This window comes from Punica granatum, chromosome 3 (assembly GCF_007655135.1).
Source record: "Punica granatum isolate Tunisia-2019 chromosome 3, ASM765513v2, whole genome shotgun sequence".
Classification (NCBI taxonomy): domain Eukaryota; kingdom Viridiplantae; phylum Streptophyta; class Magnoliopsida; order Myrtales; family Lythraceae; genus Punica; species Punica granatum.
In genome coordinates this window covers 9,147,769-9,170,362 of record NC_045129.1, presented here as the reverse complement: position 1 = coordinate 9,170,362, position 22,594 = coordinate 9,147,769, and the positions used below count along the sequence as shown (strand labels likewise).

Below are 22,594 nucleotides of genomic sequence, written 5' to 3'. Positions count from 1 at the left end.
CGTCACATTGATAAGAATTTAGATTTGAATTTTTTTTTGAGTCAAACGGGTTCATTCATCGATGCTGTCATGGGCAAGGGGGGTTTTTGTCAAGTAATAAAGCCCCATAAAAGCGACAAGGCATAGGGCCAGTCAAAGTGACTTGCCAACACTTGCCAGGGCCTAGTGAGACTTGGGGAACAACGTGACAACACACGGACACGGTGTCGTTTAGGGCAGTCCTCATCTCCCTTTTTTTTTTTTTTTTTTTGCTGAGTGGGGCTGTCCTCATCTCATGTGTTATATGCGATGCCCTTCCGTCCATATCCCAGTTTGAATAGCTCAGAGAGAGAGAGAGAGAGAGAGAGAGAGAGAGAGAGAGAGAGATTTATCGGCAGACTCCTATCAGTCTATCTCTCTGCGTTCTGGTCGCTGTTCGAGTGACGCCCTGCCCTGCAGGGACAGTCTTGTTCTCTTCCCGCATAAATATGAACAAGAAGCAAAATCTATCGTAGATTCGGTCTTTCAGTGTTAATAGTACGCGAAATAGTATCGAAAACATACAATTAGCGAGCCTCTCATTTCGTCGTTCTCTAATTAAAGCTTGGCATACGCATAAGGCGGTCATAGTTGGGGGCCTATAACCCGAGCTGTTCATGGTAGATACGCTTCTTGAAAATATAGAGCTCGATATCATCAAGCAACTCGTCACGACGGAGTCATTACTGTCCCTCGATGCTACACAGTGTTTCCGGGTACAAATGCTAAACAGTATTACCCACATCACATGAGAATTTAATGGACCTTTTCCTCTTTTTGAAGTTAATGGATCTTCAATTGTTTTCCATGAGGCCATAAAGTAAGCAAATCTATTGAGCCTAGGGGTCCCAGAAAGAAGGAAGAGAAATGCTGCGTAGAATAATGACACGCGCTCTCGATAGAATTAAGAATTTATGTGTTTAATTTTCATGATCACTATGAATGTACTAATTTTTTTTGTAGTTTATCAGGCTCATAAACCAAATTCATTTCTCTTAGAATCAAGATATTTCACATGTGATTCTTATGAGCCTGATTTTCGTACTCATATATAACGCAGTGGCGCACGCTCTCGCCTATCAACTAAGAGATTACAAGTTCGATTCTCATTATGGGACTATTCGTGCCCTTTAATTAGTTCATATTATTTCTATTTCATTATATTAGATTAAATACATGATGCTGCATTGTTAAAAAAAAAAAAAAGAGATTTATCTCTGCTTAAAAGGAAAAAGAAAGGAAAAGAAGAGAAAATTGGATGGGGAAGGAAAAGCAAAAGAGAAAGAGAGGTTTTAAGGGGGGGTCTTTTTATTCTGAGTCACAGATCCCAATGGAGTTGCTGAATTGATGCCCAGCATTGCTTGCTGTTCTCATTCCTTTTGTTCAGTTTAAAGCAAACTGATCCTCTCCCTTTGTTCTCTTCTCTATGAATGCCTTTTCACACCAACAATTCACAGGCACAGAGAGAGAGAGAGAGATGCAGACTTTCAAAGGGAGATTTATAGTGTGTCTGGATTTAATGAATGTAAGAAGATTCAGAGAGAGTTGAATTTTGTCTTAGATATACATGCTTCATTTGTTGCCATCACCAAATCCTTTTCATCAATTATCTACATTGCAATTTGCAAACCTAATTAAAAAAAAATGCCAAATTTTTAGGGCCGGTCTTTGCTTTTCGGTTTGCTCTGCGCAGGAACCAGCTCTCTCTGTATTGCAGTCGAGATCCTTTGCCTTTTGCATTTGACCGATTTTCAGTGGATCTCTTTATAGAATGAGATACAGGACTAGGAATTAAACGAGCATAAAAACGAAACCTATACATGATCTGATATTATCCAAGAGACGAGGCATTGAGAACGTGGAGCAGATGACTGCGACAAACTGTATTGTATATTATGTCTTTTTTTTTCTTTTTAAAATTTGAAACTACTGAACTTTTTTTCAATTATAAAGAGGATTTATGAGTTTCTTACAAGAAAATAAAATTTATATACATGGACATGGATAGTCTGACATATATTGATTTTTAGGTGAAGATGTTTGCTACTGCATTACGTCACTTTCTCAACTATTGGATTTTTTTTAGAGTTATTAAGGAATGATAGGGATTAAACTTATATCGACTCGATTGTTTATATTCCTGTCATCTAAATCTTTTTGAGGCGTTTCGTATTATAAAAATGGGAAATAAATGCATGGTACCGACTATTAGGTCAGGCTGGTTAGGTCTTGATTGTCCGAGCCGTGAACTGTGCAGTGCGTGCGCGGCGTGCCTATACTTCGAGTGCGGAGGAGCCAATATCCATATTTCTAAGGGCAGGGCGCCTTAAAAAGGGCCTCCCTTTTGTTTATTATTCACACAATGATTGAGCTTGCAAGTATCTTATATCTGGTGTGAGACCACTTCCCATATTACTTATAAGCTCTTCCCCTCTCAGCAGCTACACGAAAGAGAAGAGACAGAGACGATGATGAAGCCCATGAACAATGATTCCGATGAAGAAAACACTAACAACCACAACAACTGGTTGGGCTTCTCACTGCTTTCTCCTCACCACCACACAGAAACCAACGACAACAACAGCAATCATCACATGAACATCACTTCTTCTTCTTCTTCTTCTGCTGCCGCTGCTTCTTCTTCAACTTCCACAACAACCTCGGACGTTGTTCCTCGGCAGCAGAGCAGTCAAACCCAGTTGACTTCCGGGCTGACTCTCCCAACTGGCATTGATCTCCACTCCCTCCCACCGCATCTCAGCTATGGGAGCCACTGCTATGGAGTGTTCGGTGGAGGGGAGAATAATGGCGTTGTTGGTGGGCCCTACTCATCCACATTGTCCGTGATGCCTCTCAAGTCTGATGGGTCTCTCTGCTTAATGGAAGCTCTCAACAGGTCTCAAGCCCAAGGTGCTCAATCTTAGACTTGCAATGGCGGTTTTCCGGGAACTGTTTTTGCTTTACAAGTTTCTTGTTTTCCGAAAATAACGCGCCGTGAACTCGTCGAGAACTCGGGTTTTCTCCTCCTTTTAGCTGAAAGACAGAAGACAAATGGCTTTTGGAAAAACAAACTGAAAAAGATCTTTTCTGTGTTGTGGAGAGCCGTTCCAGTTTCCCGTTTTCATTTTCTCTAGAAAGCAAGAACTTGTCCTTGTGCTCTACAGAAATGTAGACGCGGAAACAGTTTTCCCAAAAGTTCTTCATTTTCTAAAACAATGACCAAGAAATTCTGAATCTTTGGTTGTCTGCTGCTTGTTCTGTTCTTACTATCAATGAGAAGCAATGGGGACAGCTTCCTCTGCTCCGAGGCTCATCCAGACTCAACAGTACCCGCCATTTCCTTACATGTCGGCCTACAGTAATCTTCATTACCCAATTGAAGACAAGTCCTTTCCTTCTCCTTCGTCCTCCGCCGGGAGTGGGAGTTGGGTGTCCTCGAGCTCGAGGCAGTTCTGCCCGGCAACCGGGTACGGAGATTTGCAGTCCCTGAGCCTGTCGATGAGCCCGAGCCCGCAGTCCAGCTGCATCACGAGCTTGCAGCACGTAACAAACTCGTCTTCGGCAGTCGCAGAAGCAGAGTGTTTCGGGATCGAGACAAAGAAGAGAGGCCATGAGAATGCTAAAATTAATGGCAACATTAGTGGCAATCAGAAGCAAGTTGTTCACAGGAAATCTATCGACACGTTCGGCCAGAGGACCTCTCAGTACAGAGGTGTTACGAGGTTAACGTTTATTTATGTCATTTTGTCTTACATTGTTATGTCAAGATTAGATGTTAATACATTGTGCAACCGAATCTATGTTCGGATCGAAGATCCTTCCCGGTTTCTTCATAATCGCATGAAACTTATGCACCAAGCGTCGTCCGCTTGGGCTACGCGTGCCCTTTAGACACGAGGTCGAACTTCGAATGTACCCTGCGGCTGTGGACAAGGTGTTGGACAACTCACAGACAAGACTTCCCCATTCTGCTCTGTCCTCCGTGGTCCCAAGATTTCAAATTTCCCTCTGGGTCTTTTCTTTACTTCGATTTGTTTCGAGTTTCATTAATGACTTTGTTTGCGGTTAAAATCAGGCATAGGTGGACCGGTAGATATGAAGCTCATTTGTGGGACAACAGCTGCAAGAAGGAGGGCCAGAGCAGGAAAGGGAGGCAAGGTCAGTGAAACCAACGGCCTTAATATCTCGTCTTGTCGTGCTACATTCTTGTTTTATCTTACGTCTCTGGAGAGACAGTATCTTTGTCTTATCGTGACTTAAGGAAATATGCATTTTTTTTCTTTTTCGGTGAAAGGAAATATGCATTATTGATCACTGACTTTATGTTTCATGTCTTGTTGGGTCCCCACCCGTTAAACTCGAATCACGGTCCTCAGTTTATTTAGGTAAGCCCCTTCGACGTATTGAATTCCAAGATTTGATTTTCTTTTTCGGGATTTTATTCATGTTCTCTTGGGAAATATGGACTGTAGGAGGGTATGATATGGAAGAGAAAGCTGCAAGGGCTTATGATTTAGCAGCATTGAAGTACTGGGGACCGTCGACCCATATCAACTTCCCGGTAATGATCTCATCATCCTATCTTCCCATTCTCCAACTGCATATGATTTCATTATCACATTCATTTTCGCTGAAATTCAAATCATTGCTTCCACCTTTTGCTTTTTTCATGATTAGTTGGAAAACTATCAGCAAGAGCTCGAAGAGATGAAAAACATGACACGACAAGAGTATGTTGCTCACTTGCGAAGGTAAAGCAATTTCACTCGGTTGTGCTATCTGATTTCAATTGCTCTATAACGCACTTGATATTGCATATTAGATCAGAGAACAGTGTGATATAGTCTTCTTATTGTTTTTCTTGGCAGAAAGAGCAGTGGGTTTTCGAGGGGTGCTTCGATGTACAGAGGTGTAACAAGGTCTTTCCTCTTTGCTTACAAACCTCATCAACAGTTCAAATGTACTTTTTCGCATGGTTGTTTATCTAATTTTGGTGAGATTCCTCAAACATCCTTTCTGCATTTCAACTTCACAGGCACCATCAGCACGGACGCTGGCAGGCTCGTATCGGCCGGGTTGCGGGGAACAAGGATCTCTACCTCGGGACATTCAGTGAGTAACTAATTGATCCAAGATTGATCCTGTTGATTGAGGTAAAGTTCCAATATTTTTATCGTGATTCCCGTGGAATGTGTGTCATGATAGGTACGCAGGAGGAAGCGGCTGAAGCATATGACATTGCAGCTATAAAGTTCCGCGGGGCAAATGCTGTCACCAACTTCGATATAACAAGATATGATGTCGAACGTATCATGGCGAGCGATACCCTCCTCACTGGAGAAATGGCCAGGCGGAACAGGGAAGTCAGGTTCTGCAATGAAAATCTTAATCAGGACAGTCCAATGGTCGAGGGCCTTGGGGATATCTTTCTGCTCGAAAGGACCAGTCATGATCATGAACCGACTCGGGAAATGGAAGGGCAGCAACTCAGCATTGGATATGAACTTGCACGAACTTCTTCAGATAATAATAACGTCTTGGATGGAAATACCAAGTGTGCCGCAACAGAAGATTTGGGGAAATTCGGGATTCACTTGTCGAATTCCTCGTCCTTGGTGACAAGCCTGAGTAGCTCACGAGAAGGTAGCCCGGAAAGAAGCATAGCCCCATTGCCCTTCGGGATAGTGCCTCCAAGTAATAGCTTATCAAAATCATCATACGCCTCTAGTGCGATAAAAAATGTGAGTTCATGGATCCCCACGCCGCAGATTAGGCCCGACGTCGCCGTACCTCATATGCCGGTTTTTGCTTCATGGACCGACTTATAGATCCCACGCTCTACGAAAGAGGCCACCGAATACTGCCCAACCGCAGTTACCAGTCATGAAACTTCATGAAAATATGAGCTTCTAAAGTGATCGGTTCGCGATTCGAGTAATCCGGCCGGTAGATATCTTGACCAATGAGATGTGAAGGGTCATAGTGAATGAGGATTTGGAGGGAAGGATAGTTCAAAAAGCAAAATGGATAAATTTGGTGAAGAGGGAAGGTTGAACAACTTTCATGCAATGTCTTTTTTTTTCTTTTCTTGTTTTTGGTTCTTTTTAATATTTTTTGTTCATGTTCTTATTTTCTCTTTCAACATCTAATAGTCATTAGAGAATTAAATGGACCAGCTTTAATTTTTTGGTACTGTTAAGGTACAGGAGCAGCTCAATCTTTGTCCTAATGATTTTAATAGATGGACAGTGTTCATTTAAAGCCATTGACTACAAGCAAAAGTGAAATATTTGAGTTATTTCATGCAGCATGGACCAAGAAAAAGAGAACAAAAAAAAGTATATGTAGGAATATTGGAAGATTAAATTTTATAAAACGGAAAAATCTTGAAAGGGACGATGCAAGTACATATATTTAACTCATATGATGATATACACAATGTCTCCCCGATTCATGATCGTCGTATGATATAGAATTAACGGTTGGCGTACAAATTATATAGCTCATCAACATGTCTCAATGTTGACATAAACAGTACCAAAATGATCCATACAAAACAATGATTTTGACGTTGGGACATTATATCATTAGAGAGAAAGAGATCCGACTTGACCGGTGAGCTCCACTGCCCCTCATACTCGTGCCACTTAAGTATGTGAACAACCAGTAAATAGATCTGCACTCGAGGGGATACGCGGGCTCGACTTAAAATATACATACATGCTACTTATCTCGTCGAAGGTATTCTCTTCTCCCTGAACGTTATTATTATTACATCTCTCAGTCGATGCTTTCGCTGCATTAAGTTTCTCCTAAAACCTTCTCTTCTTTACCATTACTATTTGGGCATTGGAGGGGCCAAATCGGGGGAACATCCTCGATTTGGCCTCTCTTCAAAGATCGGTCGTCAATCGTTTGCCAGAACAGGTCTAAACGCATCACATCTATTAAAGACGTATCCGTAGAACGGACGAGATTGGCGAGCAAAAGAGGGTTCGACTTTAAACAGCTACGAGAATCAATTGAAATTCAACGGGGGGCAAGGCAAGCCCCGACATAGAAAAAGCAGAAACATAGACATGGGCATGGAATGAAACAGGAAAAGGAACATTGAGAAAAATGGGAAACAACTTTTAAGATTGAGGTCAGAAAGGACGCCCATCCCACTAGTGGAAAAGAAGACAAAAGCTAAAATAAAAGAGATTTTGTCACTAATCAAAGATTAGATCCAATCCACTGAATCAATATGGACGGAACACCCCACGTTCATCTAAAAATCCATCATAAAAACATAGGGTAAATTTCGAATACACCCCTATAATTAATAAAATGACCAGTAACACTTCCTATTAAAATTAGACACACATCACCCTTCATTTTCATAGATTTCTATTTTTTAAAAAATTTGGGTCAGATTTGATTTGGGAAAGAAATAAAGTAACGGTCGGTTTGTGCAATTCCGTGACATGAGATTCACGTGGCAAAGTGAATGTTCTCTTGGTGCCACATAAAGAAAAGGTGATGTGTGACTGATTTTTGAAAGCAGGGGTGTCGCTAGTCATTTCACAAATTATAGGAGGTTGTCGAAATTTACGCTAAAAGATGTTTAGAATTTTCTTTTTATTACAAAGAAAATTCATAGATTTAATATAAAGAAATAAAAAATTAAATAAATGGATATAAACAGTTTCACTAATGAGATCGTACTATGAATCCTTTGATTCATAAATGATGATGTACATCATTGTACTATCTCATTTCTTAAAAGTATCTAAGATTTAATGATCGATTTTGATAAGGCCAACATGATCTTAGGTGGACATATACATCTGTGAGACTTTCATGAATTCAAAGAGAATAGATTTCATGTTAATAACAATTTTTTCGGTGATGTAATAACATTTTTTTATGAAAAAGTTGTATACTTAATATCTCATTTGCATAAGTATAAATTATAAAGGATGAGTTTATTATCAAATTGAGCAAGCGAGGATTGTGGGTGGTTGATCTTTTTTCTTCCTTTTTCTTTTAATGGGTGAAGTATTTATAGCCGAAGTTAATCAAAGAAATAAAATTCTTTCCTCTCTTTTGATTGAAGAGGGATGCTGTCGGTGAGAAGACAACTAAGCCTTTTTGGGGTAAAATTAGAAGATTTGGGTGAAACATCTTTAGGACTAATTGGTTGTTAACTCATCTCCTTTTTACATTTTAGTGATATAAAGAATTATAACGTAACGATCAAAGTTAGTTTAAGCGGTTTGACGCTTATTTTGTTTAAGTAAAGTCTCAGATTTGAGTCCTTTTAAATGCGAAAAATTTATGCTGTGAGAATTTTATTTCTTAGTGAGCCGACTTCACTCAACTGGAATATTGATGTCCAATTGTCTTTCGAGTACCATGGTTCACACCCGAAAAAAAATTATAAAGTCGACTGGCAGACAAACTCCCCTTATATACTATAATGATTTCGAAAAACTGTAAGAGGGATAATTTCAATCTGTTCATTTATGTTAGAATTTTTTGATGATTTATTTATTGAAATCTCGTTATCTCTAATTGTCTTATAAGTAAATGTCATGTTATGCTTAAGTCATAGTACAATACTGCAATACAACCGTCACATTCACACGAGATTATACTTATATTAACAGATCATCATACGAGTCGACTTGACTCGAGACTCTTCATGCATCACATTGTTGATCATGACACGCTTCTATTCTATGTAATCAACATGATAAAACATTATTAGACCCATCATTTCCTTTTCTTTTCAAACCTTAAAACCATCTTATGACTTATATGTTCTTGTGATATACAAATTAAGTCAAGTTGGTAGTTGGAACTCAGCAAATAAAAAAAAAAGGTAGGTAGGTGGGAATTCAAAAAAAAAAGAAGTTGGTCGGAGGAAAATCGGCCCCATTTAAGCATAAATCATCTGAAATCGCGTAATGGGCCTCATCGTGCAATAGTTACCTAATCATCAAATTAAACCAAACCAAATAAATATAATCATGTAAAATTACTAAAATCATAAAATTCAACTGTTGATATGTGGTTCAAGAAAAAAAAAAAGAAAGAAAGAAAAGCTGCTGCTATGAAATAATGAAAAAAAAGGCATAGAAAATACCAAGAAAAATTATGAGGAACGTGGACCTAGTCAGTCGTCAATAGACGAATTTCCCTTTTTCCTTCCTTTTTTTTTAATGCCCGGACATCGTAATGATTATATTCATGTAATCATCTTGCATGAGAGTTTTCACCTAAGTTCCTTTTTTTTTTTTTGGCTTCAACACCTGAGTTCCACTTTTCTTCTCTCTTTTTTCTTGCATGGGTTCCACTTTTATGATAATAATATTAATAATTACATAGATTTATTCATGATTGCATGGAAAATTAACTTTTATTATTACGTGAGTTACAGCTTGTGTACCAATAGAAATTAAAAATTTTATTTATTTTCGTTTTTTATTTATGGATCTTTATTATCATATCTCTCTCCGATCAGAAACGAGGAGTTAGAACATGGAAGATAGACAAAAATCGAGGTGGATCCGAGAAAATATTTGAAGTTATTAACATGTAAAGTGACATGCAATTCTCCACTCAATACCTAGCAAGTTATTCTATGAAGTGCACACATATTTCTTATAATTTTTTTTAATAATTGATCGGGACTCATACTTATTATCTCAATCCCATCTAATATTTTCTCGATAGATTCTATCGAAATTTCTTCGCAGATTTCCCTTTAAAAAATCATCTCAATATCTCCAATATTACCTGATTTTCTCTATAAGCTCGTATTCAAATCATATTGGGAGACTGGAGTATATAGTTCCCTTCAATGTGGTGTACCCGACGTAGATGTCCCCATTGGACCGGTCTCGGAAGGGATTGGAAAAAAAATTTAGTCACGAAACCAACATTTATTAATTCAAGTAGTTTGTTACTTATTCTCCTTATCCGGTTCGAGTCTTGTGAACAGAGAAAATTTACACTTGAAAAGTTTTATCTCTTATCTCTTAGTGAGCTGATTTGACTCGAATTGAAAGTCCGTTGGGCTTCCATATACTAGCATACACCCCCTAAAAAATTTTAAAATTGGGTGGCCCTAAGTCTCAAGTAAAATGGAGGCCCAGATAGCCCATCCAGACAACCCGACCCTTTTAATTTCTGCATCCGGTGCCAAGACCGACCCGACCCAATCTCCTCCATCGTCCCCATTCAGTTCTCTGTCTCTAATACCCTTGTAAAACCCTAGCCCTCTGTTAGGATTCGAATTGGGGGAGCTCAGCCGGACGTCAACAATGGCGAAATTGGCAGAGCAGGAGTTGAATCAGAAGAAACGCGAGGCAGAGGACGTTGGAGGGAATGAAGAAGAAGAGGAAGAACCGAGCTTCGAAGAGATAGGCCTCGACCCTCGGTTGATTCGTGCGATGTCCAAGAAAAACATCCAGAAGCCTACTCCGATACAGCGAGTCGCTATACCCTTAATCCTGGTCAGTCCTTAAGCTCCAAATTATGCTTAAAGTTGGGTCCCTTAGGACATGTTTGTTGGTGCAAAGTTTTTCTGATTTGATGTTCTTAGTTATTTGAATTCGAGCTTTTGTGATGATTGATTCATATTTGTGGATTTGTTACAATAGGAAGGTAAAGATGTGGTTGCACGGGCAAAGACTGGGTCAGGAAAGACATTTGCTTACCTCCTCCCTCTTCTTCAAAAGCTGTTTAGCGGGTCGGTTCCGAAGCATAAGGCTGCTCCAAGTGCATTTATCCTGGTCCCGACACGGGAACTCTGCCAGCAGGCAAGTTCTGGGACGTGAAGTTTGGTTATCTTCCGCCGATGTTGGTATAATTTGTTGTAATGGGCCAATTGAACTTATGCATAACTGCAGGTTTTTGCAGAAGCTTCATCCCTCATTGAGTTATGTAGAGTTCAGTTGAAAGTCGTACAGCTAACAAGCAGCATGGCTGCCTCTGACTTGGTGAGTTCATGCAGATATATGTTCATCATCCTTTTCATTGATTAGTTGATGGATCTGTTTGATTAACTTTGCTCCATTTTCCTGTCTAGTGATATTGGCAGTGAATGCTGAATGTTCTTGCTTCAAAGTAGTCTAAGTATAATCAATTAATATCATATGTGCATTTGATTGCAGAGAACTGCTTTGGGTGGGCCACCTGATATTTTGGTATCAACACCGGGATGCATTCCAAAGTGCTTGTCAATTGGTGTGCTTCAGCCCTCATCGATCAGTGAAGCACTTCAAATTCTTATTCTCGATGAGGTGAGTGTTTGGTTTCCAATATAGGGATAAATACTAGAATTGACACCTGAATTGAAGTCCTTGGATTTGTTTGAACATCTATCTATCCATGTAAAAAAAGTTCTATAGCTTTCTAAAAATGATGTCTGGCATCAATTGTTTTGGACATCGCAGTGGCATATTGTCTTCATGATGGAAGTTCAAAATTAAGTGAGCACTCTTAGATTAGGTTCCTGGTGCATATTCTGGATTTAAACTCTTAATTGCTGCTATTTTCTTATGCTTTTTTTTTTTCCTGACTGGAAGAAAATATTTATCAATTTCAGGCAGACCTTTTATTATCATATGGATATGAAGATGATTTACGAGCTCTCACAGCTCATATACCTAGACGCTGTCAATGCCTTCTTATGTCTGCTACATCGAGGTATGTATGCAGTGCTCCTGTCTCACATGTAATAGGAGTATTCTTTGATGATTACCCGAATTTGTCATTGTTTTTCTTACAAACTACTTAAAAATGATCTACATATTTTAGATAACAGTGTTTAATGAAACATTACAACAAGGGCTCTTGGGAAATTCAATTAAATAGATTGTTCTTTTCTGTTTGCAAATGATTGTGTATATATATTCTTGTTTTTCTGATAGTAGTGTATACATATTCTATGATCTGGTGTATCTATTTGAAACATGTCCTTATGATATTCTCACCATTGGCAGTGCTGATGTTGATAAACTGAAGAAGTTGATTCTTCACAACCCCTACATATTGACGTTGCCAGAAGTCAAAGATGTCAAAGATGACATGATACCTAAAAATGTCCAGCAATTTTGGGTAAATGTTCCTCTCATCTTCCGTAAATAAAATCAAATGTACCATGTGCTTCACCTTTTGTTTTTTTTTGGAAATTTGATTGTTATAATTGGGCTAATTACTTTAAATAATTTCTTGTGGTTTAGATATCATGCAGTACTCGTGACAAATTACTTTACATTCTGGGGCTCTTGAAGCTGGATTTGGTTCAGAAGAAAGTCTTGATATTCACTAATACTATAGATATGGGCTATCGGTTGAAGTTATTTTTGGAGAAGGTATTCTTTTTCCACTTGTGCTCAAATGTACATTTAGATGTGCTTTCTCCTCTTGATTTTCTTTTTCCTTGATAAGTTTTCTTCCTCTCGGATTTGCATAATTTAATCCGTAGAGATCGTTATGGAAGGGATGCATCTTTATATTCCTTTTTCTTGTGTAAAATCATTTTGTTATTTTGTGCCAGTTTGCAATCCGATCTGCAGTTTTAAATGCTGAATTGCCACAGAATTCCCGTCTTCATATGCTAGAGGTATGTTATCTAGAGATTTCTTAAGTGATGGTATCTACTGTTGCAATTGATATATGAATAGACTTCATTGGTCTAAGAAGCGTCTCTCAACTATCAAGTGTGGTTATTCTGTATTCTTCTCTTCAGATCTTTGGTAAACTTGATATACTTCTGACCTGCTCAGAATAAGTTTCTTATGTATGGTTTTCTGTTTTCATCAGGAATTCAATGCTGGACTTTTTGATTATTTGATTGCTACAGATGATAGTGAAATAAAAGAAAAGGAGAAAGCTAGTGGGGAGAACCATTCTGAGGTGAAAAAGTCTCGCAAGCGTTCAAAGGCTAAGTTAGATTCTGAATTTGGAGTAGTGCGGGGAATTGATTTCAAGAACGTCCGTACGGTACGAGGAATGCTCTATGTTGTAGATCTGCTTAGGTTTTTGTAGTCCGAATTAAAGTTTAGTATACGTTGGACTATGCATCCATAACTAACAACACCATTGGAATTTCAGATTGAACAAGGAAGTTATTGCATCATAGGGAAAAGCTCTTGCTTTATATCATGATGGTTCAAACTGTTGTGGAATCATTTAAAAATTTGTAAGGGTGTTAAGTTCAAGTGCTTAACTCCGATAAATTCCAATTATGTCTAATGATCTATGTCCCTTCCGGACCCTCTTTTGGCTTGAAAAGTTATTCTGTGGTTTTGATTATACATTCATATATTTTTTGCTTCCTGCTTGATTATTTCTTGGTGTATTAGCATAATCTAGCACAATCATCTGTGAAACCTTGTCTTGTGCTGTCCTCTTTAGAGAATTGGGGACCTTGGTGCAAATTGTATTATACTGTCATAATGCAACATGCCATTTCCATCATCTATGTATTCTGAGAAAGATTACGCATATAATTTTTTTGCAGGTTATAAATTATGAGATGCCACTAAGTGTGGCAGGTTATATTCATCGGATTGGGCGTACAGGAAGAGCATACAGCAGTGGTTCATCAATATCCTTGGTATATTCTTTGTAATAATCTTATAGCATAATAAATATTTATTGGTCTTCTAGCAAGTCTGTCCTTTTTAATGAGGATTAATCTTCGCCATCTGATTGTGACACCTTTAATGGTTGCAATGACTTTTTGTTGACAGGTTTCTTCTGATGAGATGGCTATTTTGGAAGAAATAAAATCCTTCCTGGGAGAGGGTGAGAACAAAGAGTCAAACTTAATTGTCCCATTTCCACTTCTAACTGAGAAAGCCGTGGAATCCTTACGTTATAGGGCTGAGGTGATTGACTCTATTCTTTGATAGTTTACTTCCTAGTTTAATCCTCCTCTTAGTGAATGGAAGAATATGTTGTTGGAAAGTAATCCAAAAGAGATTCCCGTTTTAGATTAAAGTGATTGTATAATTTTAACTAATGAAGGCACAGTTTATTTTACCATTCGTAGAGAAGAATGCTTTGTGTTCCGTCACAGCATAATGATCCTGAATTTATCACCCTAAAACCTCAAAAACCCTATCTCTTAAAAGACAATTAGACCTTCGTTTTCAAATTATTGATGGTCAAAATCCGTATGCAGGATGTTGCAAAGAGTGTGACAAAAGTAGCCATAAGGGAATCAAGAGCTCAGGATCTAAGGAACGAGATTCTCAACTCTGAAAAGTGAGTTTCTTTGACTCTTTACTTTTATTTTATCAATTGTTGCCTTTTTCTGCTAAGCTTTTAATGGGATTTGCTTATTTGCCATTTAGGTTGAAGGCTCATTTTGATGCGAATCCAAAGGATTTAGGTATTGAGATCTCTGCTCGAATTTCTGTTGTTCTCATCATCCCCTTGTTAGTCAATGTGCATCGATGAAGAGTTTAGAGTTGTACATGGGCAGATCTATTGAAACACGACAAGGTCTTGAGCAAGGAGCCTCCAGCTTCTCACCTTAGAGACGTGCCTGAGTACTTGTTGGACCCAAAAACACAGGAAGCCAGCAAGATGGTCAAGCTTGCTCGGGCTGCTATGGGGCAGGACAAGCCAGCTCGAAAGAAGGGACTGAATAAAAGGTTCGGGAAAAGCAGAGATCCTCTCAAAACTTTCACTGCTGAGGTAACCCACTTTTAGCTCCTCTACCCTCTCAATATATCTCTACTTTAGTGGAGTTGAACATGCATCCCCTTGGTTTTTAGATGTTTTTACAAACCACGGGAGAAAGAACTGCCTTTTGATGGTATTATCAGGAGTTGCTGATTCGTAGTGATTACTTTTGTTGCAGACAAGGAAGAGAGGTCAAGGGGGGAAGATGAAGGGAGACCAAGCAGCCGGCAGTGCCGATAATGCCCATAAACAGAAGAAGAGAAGAGCTAACTTGATATGAGTGCTGATTGTTACCTTACAATTTCTGTATGAGAAAATCTTTTGTATGCCTCCCAATTTTGTATTCAAATATTTAGTCAGATGTGAGTTTATCATAATTTCAATTTCTTCCCTCTTGTGGAGATTGGGTGGATTTTGCGTCTCCGATCCTGAGTCACTGGCTGAGCATGGTCACCCCACGTCAGCTCCACCTTTCTGCCATGGCCGAGCCTAGCTCAGGCTTGGCAACAGGGGGTTGGATCCAATGTAAGATGGCCAAGAGGCCCAACACATGCCTACTCAAGGGATGAATCAGTCCAAGGCTGAGTCCTACCTTTGGCGGCCAATGCCATGGTCGATGACTGGATAGTCGATTCCCTGGTTCAATAACAAGGTATTAGTTGGTTGAGTTTGTGCGGTTCAGAGACAACCAAGAATGTCCGTGCTGTATGTCGTCACCGGGGGAGGCGGAATTGCAAAATTCAGCTGCTTTCTATGAACCAAATAGGGAATTTTAACATGACTTCGAGTAATGGTACGTAATATACCTCGTATATCAATTTAAGTGTTTTAGTATTTAGTATTATTTGTGATGAATTATACAAAATACTTGACATTTGAACTAAAATATTAAGCACTTAATTAATCGTGTCGAGTGGAGGGAATCGTCCGGGAACTTTATTTCAGATAACTTTCCAATTAACCCTCCAACAATCATAGTTTCTTTTATTATTCAGCCCCTAACTCAGCTGCTAAAGAATTGCATTGATCCTCCTATCTTTCTCGACTTATGGAACTATTGTGCTTTATACGTTATGGAATTTGAGAAATGCTTGCTTATTTTGTGGGGCTCGGGCAGATATTGCTTGTATGTTACAACGGATTAGACATTCTTTGTACAAGCAAAGGGGAAATGCACACCACCAGGCTGCTAACAGCAGCTCATTACCAGCCCTGGCCCGAGACACGTTTCGCCCCCACGACCATGGATCACACTCAAGTTCTGCCCATGATACTGCAGCCTGCAAAGTTACTTTCCACCCCTACGTGCATAACACTGTCCCAACCCCTGAATGGAGGAAGATCAGTACAGATGCAGCATGGCGGGATCTCACAGCTTACGTCGCGGGGGTGGCACAAAATCAAAACGGTGACATCATTAACTCAAGGTGTGCCGCAGTCTTCGCTGGAACATCTCTCCAAGCCGAAGCCCAGGTAGTCCTCCTTGCCGTTTCCTTAGCTCTCAACTCTGGATGGTCGAAAATTTGGTTAGAAAGTGATGCCCTTATTGTCTTAGAAGCTTTAGCTCATTCACGGCATGTTCAGTGGGATATTAGGAGCATTAATCGGACATTAGGCACCTTCTTTTACTCTTTTTTTTTTTTTCTCGGAACGGCATTGTACCTGGATCTCAAGGTCCTCTAATCTCCTTGTCCATGCTCTAAGCCAGTTAGGCTTCTCGGCAAATTTTGAGTCCCTCTGTTGGTTTGAGGGCCTACCAGTGTAACAATGTCTTGTTTTAATAATGTAGCATTATTCATCGCGGGAATACTCGACCTTCATTCTATAAGCTATTGGCAATAAACAAAAAGTTTATTTTCCTTCTATATATGTTGCTTGTGTCCGCAGCATGTATTGTATTCAAGGGCTCCAAATCTCGATGAGTATTGTTCATCAGTCTTGTAAGTTCGCGATGAGCATCGTTCATCAGTCTTGCAAGTTCTAGAACAAATAGGTGTATCTGAGGATAAGCTCCAGAACATGATTAGAGATTGGAATAAGGTACAGAAAATTAGTCCTTCCTCTTTTCCTCTTTACTGTTTCCCGGAATTCACAGAGTTTGAAAAAAAAAAGAAATTTGAAAGGCTTGCCTGTACATTTTCTCCTGCTAGAATTGAAGGTCGAGAAACTGTTCTTCAAGAGGGTATTTTTTAAGTTCGGTTAAAATTCATATGAATTTCTAGTTGGGTGGTTTTCTCATAGTAGACAGCACAAAAAAAGGTCTTAGATAACACTTCAAAATGCCTCTATATTTCCACACCCCGGCATGGTCTCACTGTTCTGTGAAAGAAAGATGAAAAATTGGATAAATTCTAACTATTTTCTGGAGCAAATAACATCAGCTACGCTATTTTATTTATCATCAGCTCTCACACATATGAATTCGGTAAATTCTCGTTATTCAAAAATTACCTGATTTATGTGCTCCGGATACAATTTTTTTTTCTTTTTTTTTTGGGTGGCAGAATAAGGAAGCTTGAGTTCTACATCTGTGGCATTCGGTGATTTTTTCAGATTGATCTTCCGGAAGACGATGAGATGCATTCAGATGGAGCCTTACTTGATGCCGAAGAAGTCGAATTTGAGAATCTCTCAGGAGAAGCTGATGGGAGTGTCCTGTCTGAGACATTGTCTCAGGACAACAGTGGTGAGGAGATAGATCCCTCGAGAACTGCCGGTGGTGGTGATGAAGATGTTGCCGAACAATCAGTGGGAGAACTCGAGTACGAGGAAGATCAGGACCGTCTTTCTGAGCTGTCATCTGGAGAGCTTGATGATTTGGAAATCACCAGAAATTCTCCAGGATCATCTATTGGGCAGGCTCAGAGTGCATCCACTGATGAACTTTATCGGTCCTTCAATTGCGGACCTGATGTGAAAACTTATACAGTGACAGGAGTGGGCCTACAATAGCTTCTGGAGCTCATCGATGGAGGCGCAGCACGAGAGAGACAAGTCCGAGCGAGTAGTGGAAAGGGGTGTTTTCGATAGAAAATGGAGACCACCCTGAGAAAACGATGCAGGCATTGCAGTTGAGTGGTAACTCCATTGGTGGAAAGGAAGTCAAGAGACGCAACAGTGGAGACGATCGGTTGTCTGTTCTGGAGGACTCATGACAGTGCTCAGGAGTTCGTCTCGGCCGGGCAATGGACAGAGGACTTATGACAGTGCTGGTTTTGTTGCTCGTGTTGGACGTCATGGAATGTTGGGATATGAAATTCTAGCAATCTACCATCGGTTAGTTCCAGGCTTGCAGTTGGTGATGACTCCGCACTTCCTGAAGAAGGGAAATCTTCTCGTTGTTGACAAATTCATGCGGGAACTAATAACGATTCATAGGGCGACATGTATACAGATTTTGGACTGCAATTATCTCAAGGAGAATGTTGGATGCATCTAACATCGAACATCGATTGTGGGACATAATGGAGACCCATCAGAGACCAATCACTGAATTTTCGAGTCTCTCTGTTTTTTTTTTGCGAGTCAGTGAGTTTCTCCTTGATATGGTGCTTATGCGACAGACAGTGAATCCACATTAGAGACCCATTGAGAGACCTTCATTGTACATAGTCTAATGGCTTTGTCGACCTGACCCCTACTTATTACTATCGTGCTCCACTTGTCACGATGATGATTCGTAAATGGAATCAAATTGGTCCTTATTACTCTCGGAAATGGAATGGAAGATGGGAGGAGATTCTCGAATGAGGAAAAGGACCCAATGACTCAATGAGACAGGGTTTGCCGACCTACTTGGAAGGGCAAAAGAAAGAAGACCATAACGGGATCATATGTGTGGAAGAATATTTTATAGTGTAAAACCCTTCGTTGAGACTATTTTAACACTCAATAACATTCTTGACAAAAACTGACAGTCGACTTGACTGATCTTGTTGAATTAATGAGAAAATAATCTCTTTTGATCCCCAACCTCAATGTTTTTCACTATTTATCCTATTTAGTTTCTTTTTTTTGTTTAACCTTATTTTTAATGTTTACAGGATTTATCGACCTTCATGTTGCATGCCAATGGACTGGACTTGAACTCAAATTTTAATAGACAAGTAAATATACCGTGGCACATTGAGAATATTATTGAAAAAAATGAATTAGAACAAAATTGAAAATGTCATTAAAGATCGTGGACTAAAACAACTTTTTATAGTAGGTCAACAAGGTAAATGGGTGTCGTGTTAATTTATTTTAGGGTAAATTGCATTGGTGGTCCAAAATGTTTTGCAAATGTTTCATTATGGTCCAAAAAGTTTTTTTCGCTATATGATGGTATAAAATGTTTCAAAGTTGTTTCATGATGGTACAAACCGTCAACTCGAGCTTGACGCCGTCAAGCCGACGCTGACGTGGCAACTACGTGTCACCTCCTTGCTGACGTGGCCGAAAAATTTTAAAATTTTAAAATTTTAAAAATAATTTTAAATTTTAAAAAATTTTAAAAATAATTTTAAACTTTTAATTTAAAATTTAAAATAATTTTAATATTAAATTTAAAATAATTTTAATATTAAATATTAATTTTTTTATAAAATTATTTTTAAAATAATTTTAAAATTTTCAAAATTTTAAAATTTTAATTTTTTTTTTTTTTTCTAAATTTTAACTCTTTTTTTGTATTTTTTTATTTTTTTTAAAAAAATTTAAAAATTTTAAAAAATTTTATATTTTTAAAAATAATTTTAAAATTTTAAAAATTTTATTTTTTTTTTTTTTTGATTTTTTTTTTTTGTATTTTATTTATTTATTTATTTTATTTTTTTGGACTTTTTAAAATTTTATTTTCTCTTAAATGACATGGCGCACTATGATTGGTTCCACGTAACAAAAGTGACACATAGGACGCGCCACGTCAGCAAAATGTTAACGGCGTCAGGGCCAATTGACGGTTTGTACCATCATGAAATAACTTTGAAACATTTTGTACCATCATGTAGCGAAAAAAACTTTTTGGACCATAATGAAACATTTGTAAGACATTTTGGACCACCAGTACAATTTACCCTTTATTTTATTAAGAATGTGGTGAAGTATCATTCTTTCTTAATAATGGGTGAAGAATCATTTAGCAATATCATGAGAGAGGGAAGTGCAATTTGTCATATTTATTAACATGAGAAGTCACTGACAGTCTGACACATAATAATATTAAAGGTAAATTTCACTGTACAATACGATATTTTGAAAATTTTCACCACATACCATATATCGTATTAATTTCACCAAATTGCATGATATTTTGAAATTTTTTCGTGACATAACACGACATTAATTTTTCATTAGTTCCTTAACGAAGAGCTCACGTGGTCGATGTTTGTGGCCCACCTTGCACATATAGACTTTTTTGTGGGCCCTGAAACTTTTCACATTATAGCATGAAACTTAAAAAAATTTCACAAAGTTTCACATATAGTATTAATTTTTTTCACAATATAGCTAGAAACTTTAAAAATGTTCACAATGTAGCACATATAGCATTAAGGGTGCGTCCACAATGTTGGCCAGGTCAGCTCTCCGTTAAGGAATTGACGGAAAATTGATACCGTACTATGCCATGAAAAAATTTTAAAATATTGTGCAATTTGGTGAAATTAATATGATATGTGTTATGCGGTGAAAAAATTTTAAAATATCGCGTTGTACAATGAAATTAACTCTAATATTAATTACTAGAAAAGAAAAAGAGAGAAAAACTCTCGCAGCCTATGAAAATTTGCTGGGTATGGACAACTTCACGGAATTCATGTAGTTGATCATACCAAGTTAAAGGCGCAGGAGTAGAACATAGTATGTGTCCAACTACTCTCTGAAAAAATAACTAATTAGCGCGAACTTCCCGAAAAGGAGATCGATATTTTTTTTCTTTCCTTTTTTTGATAATGAGTGTTATTTTGTCCCCCCCGATACCAATTGAGCAAATGAAACACCATATTAGTCCATAGAGTAGGTAAGTCTAAACATGCTAGTCATAGAGATGTGGCTTAGTAGGAAGTATATATATCCGGTAATGACCTCATTGAAGGGATTAATTGTACTAATTAAGTTATAAAGAGAAAGGAGGAAGACAGAGAGCACTTCGGGAAATTCTATAGTAGCAGAAACCCATCTGATATAGTGACGAAAAATGTCCTCTCGCTCGAAAACATTGATATAATAAAATTCCACGAATCATCGAAATGTAAAACAATTTTGAAACTGCGAAAAAAGATTTTTGACTCGAATCAATCAAGTGCTACAGTTATACAAGCAATGATTGATACGAAATTCAGGCTCTCCGAGTCAATCAAGTTCATTTTCACGAGTTTAAGGTCAAGCATCGATCAACACTTCTCTCTCTCTCTCTCTTTTTTTTTTCTTTTTTCTTCTTCTAGAAATATTCTTGACGATCCCTAGTGTATAATCCAGAATTGGTCAGATCGTCTGTCAAAGGTTTAATTAGTTAAAAATACGATTCATTCCGCCATCCAAAGACAATATAATAAGTTAATTACTTGCACAATGATGCTCGACCATGGGACCTTGGACAACATATGTTTTGACATTGAACACATCTAATGAAAAAAACAAAAAAGAGACATCGAGAACATCTAAATACAGATTTTCTTTTCCTTGCTTTGCTTGAACCCATACAAATCTTAACCTACTGCACAAAAAAAAATCCTTATTATTGGAAAACAATCTCAACATAATATATGCATTTTTTTTTATTAACTTACTTAACCAAATTCCAATGCTAGCTTAAAATAAGTAATATGTATACATAAGGAATATACATGTCTAATCTTATTGTAATAACTTATTAAACGCAGCAAGCCTGCTCTTGGATCCTAGCCACCAGCTCATGCACAGCAGCTGCGATCTCGTTGGCCGAGTTCAGCTCACAACTTTCTTCTACCTGTCCCAAAGTCCACCATTCACATTTGAGACACCATGACCAATAAACAAAAGCATTTAGCCACACCCAACCAAAAAAAAAAAAAAGAGGAAAAAGAAATTGAGTCCACCAAAATATTAATTCAACCAAGGGGGGCCCACTTCTACAACTGAATTTTACCTCTTCCCAGGCCAAAGCGCTGCTTCTCTCCGCCTATAAAATGCCAGCTGACGCCATTGTGATTTCGAAATTTCAGTAAAATTTCTCCTAAATTTTTTCGATATTCATTATTAAATAACTATTCACATAAAGTCTACTTTTCATCAACTCCAAAAAATATAATATAATCAATCCAGTAAACTCTAATATGTATATACATTCAAAAAGAGAGTTTTTTTTTCTCAACCACATCACTAAACCAACTAAATAAAAATTTCATACCGTAACATATTCAAATACATTCTATACCAAAAAGAATAATTATCAAATAACTAAACTCCAAAAAAAATATATATTTATATATATATATATATAACCAATCCAGTAAGCTCTAATATGTATATACATTTCAAAAGAGAGTTCTTTTTTCTCAACCACATCACTAAACCGACTAAACAAAAGTTTCAGATCGTAACATATTCAAGTACATTCTATACCAAAAAGAATACCTATTAAATAACTAAAGTTCCTATATAGTTCTCCAAGCTGATCCTCGATATCAACAATGATTCTCCGACATAGCTAGAAGCTTATCTGAAAAAATATATGCATGGTGTGAACTGGATCTCAGTAAATACAAAATTCCAGAGTAAAATGAACTATTAAATGAATATTAATCATTAATTAACTTAATATATACATATACATATAAATAAAACATATACCACGTCTAAATCCATAAACCAATACCTCTCAATCAACATCTGTCCATAAAACATTTTATACTTCACAAATGAACAT

General features: G+C 37.9%; 3 protein-coding genes across 4 annotated transcripts; all 3 read left to right on the top strand.

Moving 5' to 3' along the window:
• Nucleotides 1-2,233: 2,233 nt before the first annotated feature.
• On the top strand, nucleotides 2,234-6,211 carry LOC116198457 (AP2-like ethylene-responsive transcription factor ANT). The gene is made up of 9 exons (XM_031528606.1): nucleotides 2,234-2,928; nucleotides 3,299-3,740; nucleotides 4,094-4,176; nucleotides 4,395-4,403; nucleotides 4,491-4,579; nucleotides 4,696-4,769; nucleotides 4,887-4,937; nucleotides 5,054-5,130; nucleotides 5,224-6,211. The coding sequence occupies exons 1-9, from the start codon at nucleotides 2,487-2,489 to the stop codon at nucleotides 5,844-5,846; spliced, it is 1,890 nt and encodes a 629-aa protein (XP_031384466.1). The 5' UTR covers nucleotides 2,234-2,486; the 3' UTR covers nucleotides 5,847-6,211.
• A 4,045-nt stretch (nucleotides 6,212-10,256) lies between these two features.
• Nucleotides 10,257-15,118, top strand: LOC116201410 (DEAD-box ATP-dependent RNA helicase 16). Its single transcript, XM_031532650.1, has 15 exons — nucleotides 10,257-10,520; nucleotides 10,668-10,826; nucleotides 10,917-11,006; nucleotides 11,181-11,309; nucleotides 11,615-11,715; nucleotides 12,012-12,126; nucleotides 12,252-12,383; nucleotides 12,569-12,634; nucleotides 12,835-13,014; nucleotides 13,535-13,630; nucleotides 13,767-13,904; nucleotides 14,201-14,283; nucleotides 14,373-14,410; nucleotides 14,504-14,718; nucleotides 14,885-15,118. The coding sequence occupies exons 1-15, from the start codon at nucleotides 10,329-10,331 to the stop codon at nucleotides 14,984-14,986; spliced, it is 1,836 nt and encodes a 611-aa protein (XP_031388510.1). The 5' UTR covers nucleotides 10,257-10,328; the 3' UTR covers nucleotides 14,987-15,118.
• A 111-nt stretch (nucleotides 15,119-15,229) lies between these two features.
• LOC116201411 lies at nucleotides 15,230-18,583 on the top strand. Of its 2 annotated transcripts, XM_031532652.1 has the most exons (3): nucleotides 15,230-15,499; nucleotides 15,824-16,179; nucleotides 17,211-18,583. In XM_031532652.1, the coding sequence occupies exons 1-3, from the start codon at nucleotides 15,460-15,462 to the stop codon at nucleotides 17,223-17,225; spliced, it is 411 nt and encodes a 136-aa protein (XP_031388512.1). In that variant the 5' UTR covers nucleotides 15,230-15,459; the 3' UTR covers nucleotides 17,226-18,583. The 2 variants fall into 2 exon arrangements, with proteins under 2 accessions (XP_031388512.1, XP_031388511.1); XM_031532651.1 differs by lacking the exon at nucleotides 17,211-18,583 and having other exon boundaries at nucleotides 15,824-16,569.
• Nucleotides 18,584-22,594: the final 4,011 nt, after the last annotated feature.